The sequence below is a fragment of the Balaenoptera acutorostrata genome, chromosome 1, assembly GCF_949987535.1.
Source record: "Balaenoptera acutorostrata chromosome 1, mBalAcu1.1, whole genome shotgun sequence".
NCBI classification, from domain to species: Eukaryota; Metazoa; Chordata; class Mammalia; order Artiodactyla; family Balaenopteridae; genus Balaenoptera; species Balaenoptera acutorostrata.
In genome coordinates, this window is record NC_080064.1 from 16,148,873 (window position 1) to 16,167,602 (window position 18,730).

The window sequence follows — 18,730 nt, forward strand, 5'->3', positions numbered from 1 at the left end:
AGTCTTTCCTAAAATTCTAAAATGCCTTAGTAACCTTAGTGAACATGGTTCAGTCTTTCTTTGATACTTGATCATCTCACATTGCCTTTGGATGGCTATTCTAAAAAAACCCCAAGAACTGTGGATTTGAACCCCTTTATTTTACAGAGGAAATCAAGGCACAGGGAGATTGTCTTAGCCAAGGTCACATAGCTGGTAAGTGATACAGCCCCCAAAGACCACTGTGCAAGACCACAGCTAAAGATGTTATTAGTATGCTGGGCTGAGTCATATACTCTAACCAGGGGTCAATCCCAATTTGGAATTAGTGAAAATGTCTTATTCTACATACCAGCGAATTTAAGTTACAACGTAAGGATTTATGTTTGACATGAGAAGAATTTCATCAGAGTAAAAGTTCTTAAACAGTAAAATGGAGGAGCAAGGATGTTGTGCAACTCTGGGTTTTAGGAAAAGGAATTATCTGTTGGAATTGGGCAAACAAAGCAGACAGAGATGGTAGGAGAGACCGGATGACTAAGGTTTCTTTCAGAATCAAGGGCAAGGATTTCTAATATTCCAGTTCATGATTACTAAGCCGGTATTATTACAAAAAATTCAGTTGTCAGACAATCCCCATTCTGGAATTTCTCTTGGTAGGCCTCCTGGAATGCAAGTTTACAGTCTATAAAGGGTAAGAGCACTGCTCACTTAGCAACACAAAAGTTCTGATAGAAGCTGTGACCCCTGGAGGGAAAGTGCTCACAACTATCAGCATCCTGTGAACTCAAAGAATTTGCCTGGAATAAGTAAATTGTGAGGAAACCAGGAAGTGTCCCATGGCTAGGATTTGAGAGTGATCAAGTGCCTGCATAGTGTCCTAAAAGAAAAACAAAAGACTACCTTAGGGCAGCCTAGCTAACATTTTCCAGTAATCCAAGATCTAATTTTAATAGTTCTTACCAAACTTCTTGAGACAAAAGTCACACTGACTCCTAATTAGCAAATTTAATAATTTAATCTCATTTCCAAATCCTCTGCACTCTTAAATCCTTTCTTTTCCATGAATAGAACATAGCGTCATTGTGCTGTAAGATAAAGGGAGAATTCAGAAGCTTGAAAAATTGTCAAGGGGAGACAATGGAGCAGAGCAGCTAGAGATGGCTCTGCATTCAGAGTGCCTGGGTTTAATTCTGTCTTTGCCACCTACTGTGTCCTGAGGCAAGTTTCTCAGCCTCACTCTGTGCCTGAGTTTTCCCTTCTGTAAAATGGGAATAATAAACAATGACCATTTCATAGGGTTGCTAGGGTTAAACAAGGTTGATATATGTACAGAGCCTGTCACATAAAAAAAATTCATTTAGTGTTAGCTATTATTGTCACTATTATTATTTAAATAATAAGTCAAAATAATAACTACGCTTTGTCAAACATATTCAAGGCCCCCTAGAGAAAGAACTCTCCTCTAATAAACAAAGATTTAAAAGCAAATGATGTAAATTCTACATTTACATACAATATCAAGAGTTGCAGTGTGTGTGTGTGTGTGTGTGTGTATGTGTGTGTGTGTGTCTGTCTGTCTGTCTGTCTGAGCTGAGGGCATGTGGGATCTTAGTTCCCAGACCAGGGATCGAACCTGCGCCCTTGTAGTGGAAACGCGGAGTCTTAACGACTGGACCGCCAGGGAAGTCCCACGAGTTGCCATTTTTTGAGGAAAACAGCTTGGGAAGGTACCTTTAGAAACCTCCTTTGACATACCTGTTGTTGACAAAACAAATTAGAAGCAGTTAAAACTAAGCTAATATATTTAAATAAAGGTAGAAAATTACTCCAACACACAAAAAAAGCCTTCAGAGTTAAGAATCTTGTGGAAATGATAGAAAGAATACAGTAATAAAGATGGTATAGATTAGTTTCTTAAAAAAGGAAAACTCAACGCAGCTGAGGGATGCCGTTTAGCATCTCTCCTGGCTTCCAAGCACGTGTTCATCAAGGAGTTCCTAAGCCAAGAGCTTCAAGTTCTAGCTCTTCAGCTTCAGCTCTGCAGAACTGAGTGACCATCTGTTCTACCACAAAAATGCAAAAGCAACTCTACACGCTGGAAAGTAATGTCGTCAGAACCTCTGACTGACAGGGGGAAACAGTTTAATAATGGTCTTTATCCAATTAAGAGTAGAATTTCTCTTCATGGTTAGGATTAGAACTTTTGCTTAACCCAAAGAATTGTGATTTATCAGGTTCCAAAGATGAGACACTTCAATTATAATCCTAAGTTTTTGGATTAAGTTTTCTTTTAGTTGGCTAAGTACAGCAGTTCACGTGTAAGGCCGGCTTAACCTCTTTCTCCTGACAGATGAGGATGGCAAGGGTATCTCGACCTGAGCAAGAATAACTTCTTAGGTTCTTTAAAGTAGGTATAAGGGGACTTCCCTGGTGGCACAGTGGTTAAGAACCTGCCTGCCAATGCAGGGGACAAGGGTTCAATCCCTGGTCAGGGAAGATCCCACATGCTGCGGAGCAACTAAGCCCGTGCACCACAACTACTGAGCCTGTGCTCTAGAGCCCGTGAGCCACAACTACTGAGCCCACATGCCACAACTACTGAAGCCCGTGCGCCTAGAGCCTGTGCTCCGCAACGAGAAGCCACTGCAGTGAGAAGCCCGCGCAACACAATGAAGAGTAGCCCCTGCTCACCACAACTAGAGAAAGCCCGTGCACAGCAACGAAGACCCAAAGCAGCCAAAAATAAATTAAAAAATAAGTAAAGTAGGTGTAAGGATAGGTTAGCAAGCCTATCCTGGGGCTGACAAAATCTTATAAAAGAGCAACGATGGAAAAAACATCAAAGGTATTGGTATATTACCTAGCTCTTGTTTCCAAGTAATTTTCCTGTTATAGGCAATAGACATGACTAGACCAGGCCTCCTTTAGTTAAATCTGCGTGGATGGTTAGGATAGATTTCTACCTGTGTTGAATGCTTTTGTCACATTACTAAGGAGACTCCACCCTTCCTGCAATGGTATATCTCTTCTTTCTCATTTGAGCTTTAAGAAGCCAACAATCTCTCTCCCAGCACTTTGTGAGATTCATTTATCAAAGGCAGTTTGTAGGTGGTTTAAGGACATATGAAACACTGTAGCTGAGTTCACTAAAAGCCACTAACAGAGAGTACTGAAGCCACTGATCCACACGAAGAATTGCTGGGTTATCTCTTGGGTTTGCTGTTTTCTTTTATGTAACATGGAAGTAAAAACTGTGTTCTGCTCCTTGAGAATGGCTGGAAGGGAAAAAACCCAAACAACTTTTTGTCTCAACGTCAAGAAGGTGCATGTCTTTGACAGCTGGGGATTTTCCCTGGAAGAGTGCAATGGCCCTCTTGTCTTTTCCCATGCTGAAAGCAAGGACAGTTTTGTCCTTACCTGAATTCTGTGAATTTAACAGAGTGTCAGGGTAGGAAGGGACCTTAAATGATCTAAGTGTCTCACTCTATGGTAGAGTACCTGATATACAACATAGCCACCAGGTTCAGGCCTTCTTTTTAAAATAAAACAGTATCATAAAACACAGAAACCAACCAAAATCCTGCCACTTTTGATTCCATAAGAGTATTCTTAGCACAGGTTCCTAACAACTGTACTATTAAGAATTATTACCTGCTAAATAGCATAACAGAAATTTAGAATTACTTTCTAGAATTAGGTCTCTAGGGTTTATCAATTCTTTTGCAGTGCTGTATTTTTCTAGTCCAAGGACATATGTAGACATTAAACATGAAAAACTGGAATTTATGATCTTGAAAACAAGGACCTTAATACAAAATGATTTTTAAAAATCTCTTATGCATTAAATAATCAGGTTCAATGTAGTTAGAAACATTTACCATCCATATACAAATTCAAAAAGCAAATAAACTGGAGCTTGTATTTAAACAGAAAATGGATGGTGGCTAGTGCAAGGAGTGGAAAAGACTCAAAGTAAGTGTAACACTTATGGCTACTTCAGAGGGTATACTGGAAACTTTTAAATGTAAGCTACAGTTCAGCAGCTTTTAAAATTTCATGTTTATTCATATTTTTCAAAATATATGTACATAAAAAAAGGAAGATTTACAACAGGAAAGATTGCCTTACATGCAACACAAATTCCAATAAACTCATGGTGGGATCACACATGATTATGGATCTAATTCAAGCCAATCTTCTCAAGTCCAATTCCCAGCCACACTTTAGGCTGCAGATGGGATCCCAGGAGACAATGCAAATGGAATGAATTAAACAAACATCTTTCGCCTCTGGCAGCACTCAAGGGGCCAGAAGATGTACACCAAAAAGTTTAAGACAATTAAAATGTCAAGTGCCACAGGGAAGATAAATGATAACCAGAAATCAATATTTCTTAGAAAGCTAGTGCTATTTAACACAACTTCACAATACTAAAACAAATACAAATAAGAAAGGGTTAGGTAGTCGGGCTTCATTTGTTTTTTCTTTTCTCTTTTTAAATAACTCAAAAAGGAAGCCACTTGCTTGTTATCAAAAGTGCTATGGAAAGAAAGAAGGGGAAAAAACCCACAGTTTATTTTAGCAAATTGTATGTTTTTCCACTTAGCATTTCTACATTAGCAATGGTGTAACTCTCCAATAAAAAAGGCAAAGAGGAAGTGACAACTCATGCTCCAAATATTAAAAAATATATTTAAACATTTGATCAAGAAGATTTTATATGTTTTGATTTTTGGTAACACAGGTGACACCAGAAATCACAAATTCAGTATGTTCCTGTATTTCCCCTTCAGTCAAAAACCAAGTGGTGGAGAGATCTTGTGCTTGCTATTGAGGGAATGCAATGCCCAGGGGCCAATGAAAAATACCTAGAAATTGATCAATGTGAAAAGTGGCCCAAAGGAGTCGTGCATCTTCAGAATTGAATGAGATCATAATGTTTTTGGCCTATTCCCAAAGCTAAGACATCTCTGTGTTTATAGTTGGAGAGAAAGGGCTAGTGGAGTGGTTTTATAAATAAGATTAGTTATTATAGCTATAACTGAAGTCTCCAGGCAGGAGGCTTCATGATTCAGTCAGTGCTATACTGCCTCCTTTTTACTTCCAGCACCTGACTAGCATCCCATTCTTGATGCTTTCTAACAAATATAAAAATCTTCGCAACTGTTTAGATAAAACTGGAAGAAAAAAAAAAAAAAAAGCCAAAGCTGACCATAAAAAAAGAAAGAGGATTGGGGTGGGGGGAGAAAAAAGGACAAGTATAGATTATACAGTTCAGGGAAGTCCAGAATTATCGCAGAAATTAAAATGACTGGGAGGGAGGGTGCGGGGGGAGGGGCAGGCACCAAGAAGAGCACCTTAAGCTAACAAATGGCTAAACTGGTTTATTTATATTCCCTCCCCATAACGTTCATAGGGGAGGAAAAAAATGTAATTTTAAAAGCATCAAACTAAAACAAATGCACACTGACCTTAGAAAATAAGATTTTGAATTTCATCATGATACCCTTTTTTCGTATAAAATTTACTTTTTTGCTTTGAAAGATTTCTTCATGGTGGATTTGCCCTTGCCAGGCAATTTCACTTCCTTTCTCACACTGGCTGCAGGCTTCTTTGAAGAGCTACCACTAGGTTTTTTGATGACTGGGGGTGAGGGTCTGGCTTTCTTGGCAGGAGTTTTGGCCTTAGGAGGGGCTTTCTTGGGCAGGGGCCTAGCCTTCCCTCGCTGGGCAGCTGGGACTTTAGGTGCAGGCTTGGACCCTCTCTGCTTCATGGATGCAGCCTTCCCTGGCGACTTGGCTGGGGTTTTCTTCTGCAACCTGTGAGAACCAAAGAGCAAAGGCAATTACTTAGTACTTGAGAGATTCACTTCACCAGGATGACCAGATACTTTGCCAAAAAAGAAACAGCACAGGTAGAAGTCACCTAGGCTAAGAAGAGGAATGTGGGTTGTTACTTTTTAAAGGCTGTACTAAATTGTATAAAAACTCAACCAATTCCTGAAGTCTACACATAATTCAATGTTTTTCCTAGAAAAATATGGAATACTTTTTCTTCAAATAACCAAACTATGGATATACATACACACACACACACACACACACACACACACAGGTTTGACCGAAGAGTAATTACATATTCACAGTGTTTCACAAGTTTAGAGCCTTTAAATGCTCAAGAACAAGACAAATTCAAATGTTACACAAAGAATCTGAGAAGGATCCTGAACTGTTCAAACACTTCTCACAGCCTCTCCTAGTGCTGTCATTTTCAGCTCTGAGAAGCGTTTTCCACACGTCCCCACCTTCTCTTAGGTGGTGGCTCTTCATCCTCAGAGTCCTCCTCTGATGACTCATCTTCATCTTCATCCTCATCTTTAGAATCATCTGGCTCTTTCTTTGGAAACAGAACTCCTGGGCTAGTAAGAAAAAAAAAAGGTAAAGAGAAGTCCCATCAGGACAAGGAAAAGAATGTGAACCTACTGTTCAATGTAAAAAAAAAAAAAGAATGTGAACCTAGATATGCTCTTCCCTGGACATGACCCACTTCTTCCCACCCTCCCCAATTATGTCAAGTTAGGTTACAAATATCAGGTACAATTTAACCTATTTTGAACAAACATATGAAGTTATGACAAATCTATAAAAGTCCCAGACCATACCTCATTCCCTTCCTCTCTCCATTTAATAAAACTGATAGTTCCATCATTTATTTAGTAAACAATTATTTAAGCGCCTGACATGTGTTTGGCACTGTTATCAGCCATTGAATATATAGCAGTGAATGGTCTATACAGCGGTGAACAGCCTACACAGCAGTATATATTTTTTGCCTTTATGATACTGGTAAAAGACCTCAAAAGTGTCATAAAGCCTGAATCTCTTCAAAGTTTTTGAGAAATTCAGCAAGGATATTCTAAATTTTCTTTGTCCTTAATGGTAGAAAACTTGATCCCACTGATTAATAAGTCCTTAAATAATAACACTGTACGTGTATGATTTTAAGAATATTTAAACATTTGAAAAACTCAAATAATATACATTCAATCAAGTAACACTTATGTTTATGCACAAAGAACCATATAAGAAAGCTACACTATACTGCTGAAATAGGTTTTAGTGGTACATGTCATGGTACTTTATTAGAAACGAAAGTGTAAGAAGGCGAAAGCACGGGTACACAGAAAAAGGCTTGGTCCATAGGAGGTGCTCAATACATTTTTTTGGTTAAATGAATAAATAAGATATGTATAAGAGACAAGTTTTCAAATAAACAGCCTTGTCTCTATAGTATGAAGAGGCAGACTAGGATTCTTAGAAGTAGCCAATGCTCTCCCTACTTGGTGCTGGACCATTAAAACATATATAATCCTCTAATAATCTTCCTGTCATTACCATGTACTTTATTCTTTATTAGAAGGAATGAACATCTAAATGACTGGCCAAGGATCTCAAAGAATTCAACGCTTGATTTCAGGAACATGTGCCTAACAATAAGTTCCAGCAGGATAGCCCCAATCCCCCTGTTCTTATATGAAAACCTTCAGCTCTAGAACAATACCGCCTTAAGTAGTCTTTATTTTCAAGTATATTCAGTTCAGTATAACAATAATAAGGGCAAAATAAGTTAAGCCAAACCTTTAATCTGGAGTCAGATTTTAAATTTGCAATGACCACTACTTCACACCATGGGCTAGGTGCTTACCTGGGGTAATAGGGAAAACAGAGCTGGAAGGTGCCACTGAATCCTTTACCAGAGATCTGTTCCATCCACCCATTCTTTTCGCATCTCTGTAGGGTTTTCTTCAGCAAATGCACTGAACAATAAATTCAAAAATGAAGAAAGTACTTATTTATTCAGATTTGAAAATTCCCTCAACCACAATCAGTTATACCTCAATTTATTGTCCTGACATGTGCTAAGTGAATCCCTTGTGGTCATAGGGATTTTTAACTAATTCACTAAATTATTATTAAGTGTCCATAAATTTGGAAAGAGTTAATTGTAACGGGAAGAGACTTTACAGACCACTGTGTCAAATTCCTCATTGCACAAAAGTGGAATAGTAGCCAAGGGTGGGTAATGACTTACCCTACCGTCGCACATAAATGGTTAATAGCCAACTTAAAACTCAATCTCTCATTTCTATTCATTTGAACATCTATTGAGTGCCTATAAGTACTGATAAGCATTTAGAAGGATATCTATAAAGAGAAAACCAATTTCTCAAGAATCAGCAAATAGTAAAAAAACAGTATCATGGCTCCTAAAGGCCTCACCAGTTCTCATCTTTCATATAAAAACACATAAAAATACATTTTATAGTGATTCAGTGTCCAAATAAATAGCTGCCACAATTATTAGTGACACTGAAAAGGTTAATAACCAAATTCATCTTCTCTTATAACACGTGGTCAAAAGAGAAAACCACAGAATAATCTACAGGGTCAATATGCACAATTAAACACAGTACATATCTAAAGTAAGGGAAGAGAAAAAACAGCCATACAGGGGCTTCCCTGGTGCCGCAGTGGTTAAGAATCCACCTGCCAATGCAGGGGACACAGGTTTGAGTCCTGGTCCGGGAAGATCCCACATGCTGTGGAGCAGCTAAGCCCGTGCACCACAACTACTGAGCCTGCGCTCTAGAGTCCGCGAGCCACAACTACTGAGCGTGCACGCCACAACTACTGAAGCCTGCGTGCTTAGAGCCCGTGCTCCGCAACGAGAGAAGCCACTGCAATGAGAAGCCCACGCACCGCAATCATGAGTAGCCCCTGCTCGCTGCAACTAGAGAAAGCCTGCATGCAGCAATGAAGACCCAATGCAGCCAAAAATAAATAAATAAATAAATTTATTTATTTTTAAAAAAAGACTTCAAAATTAGCTTCTCATTTAAAACAATATATTCTAGTATGCATCTTCTGTTACTTAATTTTCATATTCCTCACCCTACACCATTGTGCCTACTCTCATAGTTCACTGAGAAAATATACACTCTCACTAATCTGTATGTGATAATGCTGCTAAGGCAAGGTTTCTAATCTCAAATCACCACCTGAAAGGGTAAATATACTTTACTGAAAAAAAGTATTTTCTGTTTAAGGCTTAAGTCAATAAGAAATCACCTAAGTGGTAAGTATTTTAAAACAATGGCTTGGTTTCAGGGTGATATTAGATGTTCTGGTAAACATTCAGAAGTCGGTGAAAAGATACTATACTTGAGAGGTGTTTCGAACCTAGAAATTTGTCTCTATTATAATAAAAATAAATATCAGAAAAATCTTTATAGCAAAGTAAAATCAAATTCTGATCCTCAGCAGACACTGTACATCAAGGATAAGTCTTGATTATTTTTTTGTAAATAATAAATAAGTTTGTAAAGTTGTTCCCTCTTGGTTTTCAGTCAGTAGTTAGTGCTTTATCATTAACAGCATGATCTGTAGGGATCCTTTCACAAGACAATCCCCTGGATGCCCGTTAAATGTGCTCAACTCTGAGTCTTACTTTGATAGTTAGAATTGGTCCCTGGGTGGTTCTCCAGGACATACTTCTTCAGAGCAGTGGTGGAGCAGGTCTTCGGCTCATTCATGGCAGCAATCGCAGACAAGATTGCATATTCCATCAGGCTTCCACCAAGCAGGGGTTTCTCCCCTGATTTCTTCAGCTGTTTTCCAAGGAGGAAGAGAAAAGCATCAAGACAACACTCTCCCAAAGCAGGTCAAGACAAGACTCCTCTGCACCAGGTGGGTCGGAGTTCCTGCATTAGCACAGATATGTTTTACAATAAATTGTCAGGTTAGGGACTTTCTCTTCCCACTCTTCAGGTATTCAACCTAACTGAGGAGTCCCAACTCTCCTAGGGATACTTCCTCCTTCTATCCACCCCTCCATCCAACTGAAGATAGCAAAAGCCAACCTAACCCAAAGAGAGTGACAGCTCTACTCCAATAAGAAGGTTAACTTGTTATGACCACAATAAATTAACACTTTTGAGAATACTTCCTTTTTTCTGAATCTGAAAAATGGAGTATTTATAAAAATAATAAATAGCCTTTTTAATCCTGTAAGGAAAACAGCAAAGGAAAAGTTTGATAAATATTTAGGGTATCATACAAAAGAAAATTATATAGCATACTTCAAGGACAAAAGGCTGGGGAACAAAGGTTAGCACCAATAAGCCAAAAGGTTAAAGGACAAACTGAGGTATGGTCTACAATACTGACTCTCAAAAGAAAGGTCCACAAACCCCCTGGGGTTCCTGAGATCCCTTCAGAGGATCTGCAAGGTTAAAACTATTTTCATAATACTAAGATGTGATTTGCTTTTTTCACTGTGATGACATTTGCACTAATGGTGGAAAAACAATGATGGGTAAAACCGCTGCTACCTTACTACAAATCAAGGTGGAGGCACAGAAATGTACCAGTAGTTACTGCATTCTTTACTGCTATACGCTTATGGTTAAAAGAAAAAAAAACAAAAAAAACCCAGTTTCACTTAGGAATGTCCTTGATATAAAAATGATTTTATTAAATCTCAACTCCAGTGCATGTCTTTTTGATACTTTGATGGGGCAAAGTGAGACAAATTTATAAAGCATGTCAGCTGCATCTGGAGGGATGGTGGTAGTCTCAAGGAAAAGCACCTAGTGATTGAGTTGTGAGCTGAATTAGCTGCATTTTTCATGGAATATCCTTTTTATTTGAAGGAACAATTAACAGATAAACTATGGTTAATCAGACTTGGGTATCTGGTAGACATTTTCTTGAAAATGAATTAAGTGAGCCCGTCATATCAAGGAAAACAACTAAGAGTATTTGTTGCCAATGATAAGTTCAACTTTTCAAGAGAAAATTTAAATTGTGGAAAACTTGTATCTACCATCATGAGCACAATAATTTCCCAATACTTAAACTGCATAATTCAATGAACTACTATTCTTCAAATGACCAAGTGATAAAATTATGGTTAAAAGATACACTCAAAGTTCAAGACAGAGCAAAGGATTTTAAGGTAAGAGTACAAGGAGTTCACTGATACGGTTTCAGGTTCCACATGGCACCTTTAACGTATTTTAATACCACAAAATCAATGAATGTAATATCATATTAACAGAATAAAGGACAAAAGCCATATGATCATCTCAAGAGTTTTAGAAAAAGCATTTGACAAATCCAACGGCCATTCGTAATAAACTTCCAACAAACTAGTAACAGAAGAGAACTTTCTCAATCTGATAATAGGCATCTATGAAAAACCCACAGCTTTAATGGTGAAAGAATGAATGTTTTCCCTTTAAGATGGGTAAAAAGACAAAGACATCTACTCTCATCACTGTACTGGAGGTTCTATCCAGTGCAATCAGGCATGGAGGAAAAAAAAAAATTTACTAAAAATCACTGAATTATACATTGGAACATAAAATGATTGTATCTTATGGTGTATAAATCATACTTCAATAAAGCTATTACAAAAAACTATCATTTGTTGAGTTTTGGTATACTATCAAAGAACAGTATCAACCTCTATCTGAAAATTATCTTAAAATACTCCACATTTATCTAACTGTACTCCTGTGTGAGCTGGATTTTCTTCATAGATGTAACCCAAAATATATTAAAACAGATACCAGCTGTCTTCTATTAAGCTAGACAGTAAAGCTTTTGTAAAAATGTGATAGATGGTAATCCTCTTCTCATTAAATTTTTTATTTTGGGAAATACAGGGTTTTTTTTGGTCGTGCCATGTGGCATATGCAGAATCTTAGTTCCCTGACCAGGGATCAAACCCGTATCCCCTGCATTGGGAGCAGAGAGCCTTAACCACTGGACCTCCAGGGAAGTCCTATGGGAAATATAATTTTCATAAAAAGTGTTATTTATGTTAAATGCAATGGGTTTATTATTTTTTAAATGAATTAATATTAAAAATTTTCCTCAGTTGTAATTTCAAATATGGTAAATATTGATATGCATAACCCACATAAACAAAAGCTCTTGGGGCCCTCAATACATTTTTGGAGTATAAGGAGGTCCTGAAACCACAACTTTTGAGAACTACTTCTCTACAACCAAGCCTTTTTAGCCTCTAACCTGGAATGTCCCAGAAGCACCTTTGCCAGTTATTTGTTCTAACTGGCCTCTCTCTACTGCTCTCTGCAGAGCATTCTTCAACAGCTGAGGCCTGCAGAGAAAACATAAAATAACAATAAATATATTAATGAAGGTAAGATTTGAAAAAAACAGAACCAGGGTTATTCTAAAGAACTGAAGTTCTGATTCCTATTAGATGTGTAGTACTTTGTTAAAACAGTAAAGTAATAAATTGTTGGCACCCTTAATAAGTGGTATTTCTTTTTTCTTCAAGCAAAGAAGCTAAGTCATTACCTGTACATACAGAACCATGAACCATACAGAACCAATTTCCAACTTGCCAGGGCACTCCAAAAGCCTCTTTTTTACCATCAGACTATAATAGCAACCAAACTTTGTAATCAAGCAAAGAATGGATATCTTTAAAGTCCCATCTAATTCTGATATTCTCTGCGGCAAAATTCCTGATTTTTAAAAAAAATTATTTATTTATTTTTGGCTGTGTTGGGTCTTCGTTTCTGTGCTAGGGCTTTCTCTAGTTGCGGCAAGTGGGGGCCACTCTTCATCGCGGTGCGCGGGCCTCTCACTATTGTGGCCTCTCTTGTTGCGGAGCACAGGCTCCAGACGCGCAGGCTCAGTAGTTGTGGCTCACGGGCCTAGTTGCTCCACGGCACGTGGGATCTTCCCAGACCAGGGCATGAACCCGTGTCCCCTGCAGTAGCAGGCAGATTCTCAACCACTGTGCCACCAGGGAAGCCCCTGATTTTTTAAAAGTATATACACATTAACAAAAAATGGAGTTGTTTTTTACAAACCAGTATCTAAAGTCAGCCTAATAAAACATAATTCCCTGAGAAAGAAAATAGGTTGTTTTTAACATAGTATCTCTGCCTTAAGAGGGTTGTATTAAAAAAAGCAAAAACGAAAACAAAAAACTAGGTCATCAAAACCAAATGGCAGGCAAGAAGAAATTGAATATCATTAAAAACATAAGAACAGGAATTCCCCGGTGGTCCAGTGGTAAAGAATTCGCCTTCCAATGCAGGGGATGCAGGTTTGATCCCTGGTCCGGGAACTAAGATCCCACATGCCACAACTAAGGCCGGGTGCCACAACTACTGAGCTCATGCGCCTCAATTAGACAGCCCACGTGCCGCAAACTACAGAGTCCACACGCTCTGGAGCCTGCGTGCCACGCTAGAGAGAGAAAACCTGCACATCACAACTAGAGAGAAGCCCGCGTGCCGCAACCAAGGCCCGACGCAGCCAAAAAAATAAAAGTAAGTAAAATAAAATATTAAAACAAAAACAAAATAGAAACACATAAGAACAAAGTGTTGAGGCAAAAGCTGCTCTGTCAAGGAGCAATGGCCTGAACGGTGGGTGAAGAATCTCAGGTGCAGGGAGAAATCAATCAAGTTGACTTAGGGCTTAAAGGGGTCTGTGGTATGGAACAAGACAAAATGGAAAGCTATACACCCAGGCCAACGACAGGACATCTGAAGAAAGGGTTAATCGTAACCCAAAAGTTAAGAGATGTGTTTTGCCACACCTCCCCAGAATTACTAGAATAGCACCCAAGGAGCAGAAAATCATGAGACTTCTTTGAAACTGATTACTTGATAAGTTAAGTTGAAAAGATTAACAACTTGGCAGCCCACTGAGGGGCAGAATGATGAGGGCCAAACTATTACCACTTGAGGTGCTTTATCGAGCTTTGATACTTTTGTTTGGAGAAGAAATTTTAAATCTTTTCTCTAACCACTAAGCATTACAGCCTGAGCTGACACTAGAGTTATTAATTACATTATCCACACGTCTGGGGCGGAAGGGTGAAGGGGATCCCCTGTTCTAACAGGGTGCTAAAGAGCAGAAACCATGCTATCAAATCTTGTACATCCTGACGCTCCAAATGAAGAAACTCCCTCTCCGCCAAATCACAATCCAAGTATTTCTAAGCCAGTGCTATTCCATTCAGGACAAATATGATTTATGCCATAACCCAAAACACACTCAAAGTCATTCACCCCACAAGTATTTACTGAGTATTTTTATTATGGTTATGCAGGAATAAACACTTAGATCTAGTCACTAAACTCAAGGAATTTAAGAGATGATGAATAAATAATAATTAGGGTAGAGAATGATAAGGTTCAGTGTTGAAGCATGTGCATAGAGCTTTGGGAACACAATTGAAGGAATCATTTAAGTGTCAAACAATTTTACTATTAGTTGCTCTGTAAGTTAGATTCCAATGGAGGATCATAGAGCTTAAGTTAACCACTGAAACCCTAGTCTCTTATTTATTTATTTACAGCCGTGTTGGGTCTTCGTTTCTGTGCGAGGGCTTTCTCTAGTTGCGGCAAGTGGGGGCCACTCTTCATCGCGGTGCGCGGGCCTCTCACTATCGCGGCCTCTCTTGTTGCGGAGCACAGGCTCCAGATGCGCAGGCTCAGTAATTGTGGCTCACGGGCCTAGTTGCTCCGCGGCATGTGGGATCTTCCCAGACAGGGCTCGAACCCGTGTCCCCTGCACTGGCAGGCAGATTCTCAACCACTGCGCCACCAGGGAAGCCCTGAAACCCTAGTCTCTTGTATCAAATTAAACAACTAATCTGAGAAGAATCTTTTTTTTTTTTTGGCCGTGCCGCGATGCTTGCGGGATCCTAGTTCCTCAACCAGGGATTGAACCCAGGCCCTTGGCAGTGAAAGCTCGGAGTCTTAACCACTGGACCACCAGGGAATTCCCTGAGAAGAATCTTCTTAACCAAGGTTCAAATGCTTCAGGAATGAGTTATCAGTTAAATCGGTTCCCTTAATATTTTTGTTTTCTCAGCAATACCAATCATTACTTTAGCATACACCTTATCCTGGGCCTTTAGAAATCTCACAGTTCTATCACTCACTCCTACCTTCAGGTAAAACCACACTTACCAAGTGCTTCAAAGCTTCTCAGATTGACCCTTTCTCTCTCATCACTGTTATAACCTTAGTACAAGCCACCATAGTCTCCCTTCTGGGCACTATGCTACTGTTTTCATAGTGCACACCACTATTAGGTCAATAAGCCTATAAAGGCCTCCTTTAATATGTTACTCAGTTGATCAGGTGTCAGGTCTTAACGCTTCCACCCAGCTTCAAAGCTTTCCATGGCCTGGTGCCAGCCCTTGTTAGTCTAGATCCAGTCAGACACAGGCTTCCTTCCACTCCCCAAAAAGAAAGCTAACTCCTGCCTCTGAAATTTTCTCATGAAGCTCCTTTAAGATGCCTTCTCCACTCTATCATCCCATCTAAATTCTACACATTCTCTAGACCCATCTCAATGGGATGGGACCCGACTGGATCCTCATCTTGACTGGACGGGGCCCAATCAATCCCCATCTTTTCAACTCACTGCTAAATCCCAGGCACAACTCCTCTTTCTAAAAAATTCTAGTCTGTATCACATCATTTTGTACTTATGATAGTGCTAAGTGCTGCTGTAAATGTTTTACACGTGTGGAATAAACAAGAGAATACAACAACCCCAAGAAATAGGTACTACTATTGCCCATACTTTACTGAAGGGGAAAAGTTAAGTGACAGAAAAATTAAGTCATTTCTCCCAGGTCACATAGCCAGGCCGTGGAAGAACCAGGTTATAAACGTGAGCAGTCTGATTCCAGATTTTGCATTTTTACTTACTATGCTAGGTAGGCCTGCACTTTCCAATATAAGACAGCCCTGGACAGTGGAAAAAGCAAGAGGTTATAATAGAAAAATGAAATAAAGTTCTGCTTTCACCAGTGAATAGCCAGGTAACCCAGGGTAAGATTTCTGTCTGCAAAATTGAGGTAGCAATACCTATTTTTAAGTCTATTTTGAGAATTACAGAAAACAATGCAAACTAAAATGTTTTTAAAAGCCCTATACAAATTTACTTTATACAAATTTGTTTATTATAACAAATTTATAACAAATTTTTATATTTACTGTAACAAGTTTTTCTTTTTAAAAATAAGATGAACAGACCAGTTTAATTAGAAAGCAGGGAATAGTGAGTGATTGTTGGTGGCTGTGTTTTTCAACTGTGGAGAAAGTTAGTCTGCACTGAGAGATAAAAACGAAAGCAATGCACAAAGCGAATGGAAGGGAAGGGAGGGAGGGGTTCTGAGTGGCAGGAATCTAAGAGTTACATCAATCTGTTAGAAACGCATGGACAGAATTAAGAAGATCAAAAGACTCTTGAAATTAAAGAGTTTAAACTGTTAAGAAATTAAGGGATGTCCAAAGAAATTAATATGTTTAGAGGAAAGTATAGGGGGTAAAACTGAATCTTGGGCTATGCTCATACTTTGGTATGCACAGAAAGAGAAAAATCGAAGAGAATACGAAGAAGTTATACCATACACAAGGATTAGATATTAAAATTTGATTTCTAATGTCATATGACAGAATTAACTCTGAGAGCACCTTCTTAGAGGCCAACCCAAAGCCTATATAAAGCCAATATACCCCATTTTTCTCTAGGGTTGAAAAAAACATTGTTAACAAATAAAGGAGGTGACTTGCATGTTATATAAAAACAGTCTTTAAACATTAGAATCGTATTTAGTATGGTGTGATGCTCATACCATGAGAACTACATTGGAATTGAGACTGACTAATAATACTAACATTAGATGAGTTCTTATTACGTGCCAGGCACTGTTTTTTATTTATTTATTTATTTGGCTGTGCCGGGTCTTAGTTGTGGCACGTGGGATTTTTGTTGTGGCATGCAGGATCTTTTTTTTTTAAGTTGCGGCATGTGGACTCTTAGCTGCAGCAGCATTCTAGGTTCTAGTTCCCTGACCAGGGATCGAGTTCCGGCCCCCTGCATTGGGAGCGCAGTCTTCACTACTGGACCACCAGGGAAGTCTCAGGCACTGTTCTAAGTGCTTAACACATACTAAGGTTCCTAACAACTCTATGACTTATACACTGTTTATCAATGAGGAAACCAAGACACAAAGAGATAACTTATTCAGGGATATAAAGCTAGAAATGACAGACTCAGGATTTAAACGTAAGGGTCTGGTTCCAAAGTCTGTGCTCTTTACCACAATGCTCTATAGCCTCCAGTGTATGGTAGCAGAAATTCATGTCTCATCTCATATGTGCCAGGGCAAAAGCTCCTGGAGTGAAATGGCCAGGTGAAGTGCCCATATTAGTTCACTCATTCAACTAATATTTATTGAGCATGTACTGTGTGCTAGGCTTCGGAAAAACAGAAGTGAACAATATAAAAATCTGCCATTTTAATGGGGTAAACAGGTAATTTAAAAAAAGGCAAATAAAATACATAGTATGTTAGAACATGATGAGTGCTATGGAGAAAAATAAGGCAGAGAAATAGAATTCTGCACGCTGGGAGAGGAGGGAAAGGTTGCAAATGTAAGTTAAATGGTCCTATCAACCAAATGCAATGAGTGGACCATGTCTGGATATTGACTTGAAAAAACCAACTGTGAAAAGTCATTTTGGAGACAAATGAGGACATCTGAACATGGCCTGGGTACTGGATAATGTTAAGGAATTATTAATTTAGTTAGGAATTAGGTTAGTATGATGGTTATGTTCTCTCTACATTTATGTGTATGTTTGAAAATTTCCAAAATAAAATGTTAAAAAATAGTACGGTAATCAAGGCAGGCATGTGGTGATGATATGAGAGTAAAAACTTAAAGGAAGTAAAAGAGTGAGCAAGGTGGGTTATGGAGGAAAACCACCCAGGCAAAGGGCACAGCCAAGTGTGAAGTCTCTGAGGCCAGTAAGGGAGAGAAGAGTAGTAGCAGATTAGGCTGGAGATGCAATGGAAGTATAGTGTCTTGTAGGCCATTTTAAAGACTGTAGCTTTAAACTTTTTGACTGTGAGGTGGTTGGCAAGCCACTGGGAGGTCTGAGTAGCAAGGTGGTATGGTCTAACTTACATTTTAAAAGTCTCACACTCACTGCTATGTTAAGAACAGACTGAAAGGGAGGGAGCATGGGAGAAGCAGGAGATTACTGCTCTAATACATGTGAGAGATGATGGTGGCTTCGAAAAGAGTGAAAATAGTGAAGGTAATGAAAAGAGGTCCATTTATGAATGTATTTTAAAGACAAAGTAATTTTTTATAGATTACATTTAGGTGTGAGATAAAGAGACCAGGACAAACCCAAGGTTTTTGGCTTCAGCAACTGAAAAGATGTTATTGCCACTAACTGAGATGGAGGAGGTATGGGAAGTGCAGGGCCTTTCTGGTGGGGCGGGAGAGATGGGGCAGGAGGGGCGGGGCAAGGGTGGGGTGGGGATCAAGAGTTTTAGGAGTGTAGTTTTGAACATGTGAAATTAGCCACACAAGCGGTGATGTCAAATAGGTGTCTGTATATATAAATGTGGAGTTAGAAGGGAAGTGTGGGCCAGATTTATATACCTGTATACTAATATTGTAGAGGTGCTATTTAAAGCTTTGAGAATGGAAAAAATTACCATTCATTCCAAGTGAATGTGGACAGAAAAGACAAGGGGCCTAAGGTCTAACCATAGGGCACTCGTACATTAAGGAGTCAGGAGATGGGAAATCAGGAATCCTTAGGAGGCTGAGGAAGAATGGGTGGGTAGTGAAGCTGGAGGTAAATCAGAAAGGTGTG

General features: G+C 39.0%; 1 protein-coding gene across 7 annotated transcripts in view; it reads right to left on the reverse strand.

The window, feature by feature from the left end:
* Positions 1-4,023: 4,023 nt before the first annotated feature.
* Positions 4,024-18,730, reverse strand: part of HP1BP3 (heterochromatin protein 1 binding protein 3) — a 33,655-nt gene continuing 18,948 nt past the window's right edge. For all 7 annotated transcript variants that reach the window (XM_057549837.1, XM_057549819.1, XM_057549851.1 and 4 more), the window contains 5 exons: positions 12,078-12,168; positions 9,490-9,649; positions 7,687-7,798; positions 6,287-6,400; positions 4,024-5,801 (listed from right to left, as the gene is read on the reverse strand). In XM_057549837.1, the coding sequence (XP_057405820.1) occupies positions 5,507-5,801; positions 6,287-6,400; positions 7,687-7,798; positions 9,490-9,649; positions 12,078-12,168 (772 nt within the window). In that variant the 3' untranslated portion in view covers positions 4,024-5,506. The remainder of the gene's footprint in view (positions 5,802-6,286; positions 6,401-7,686; positions 7,799-9,489; positions 9,650-12,077; positions 12,169-18,730) is intronic.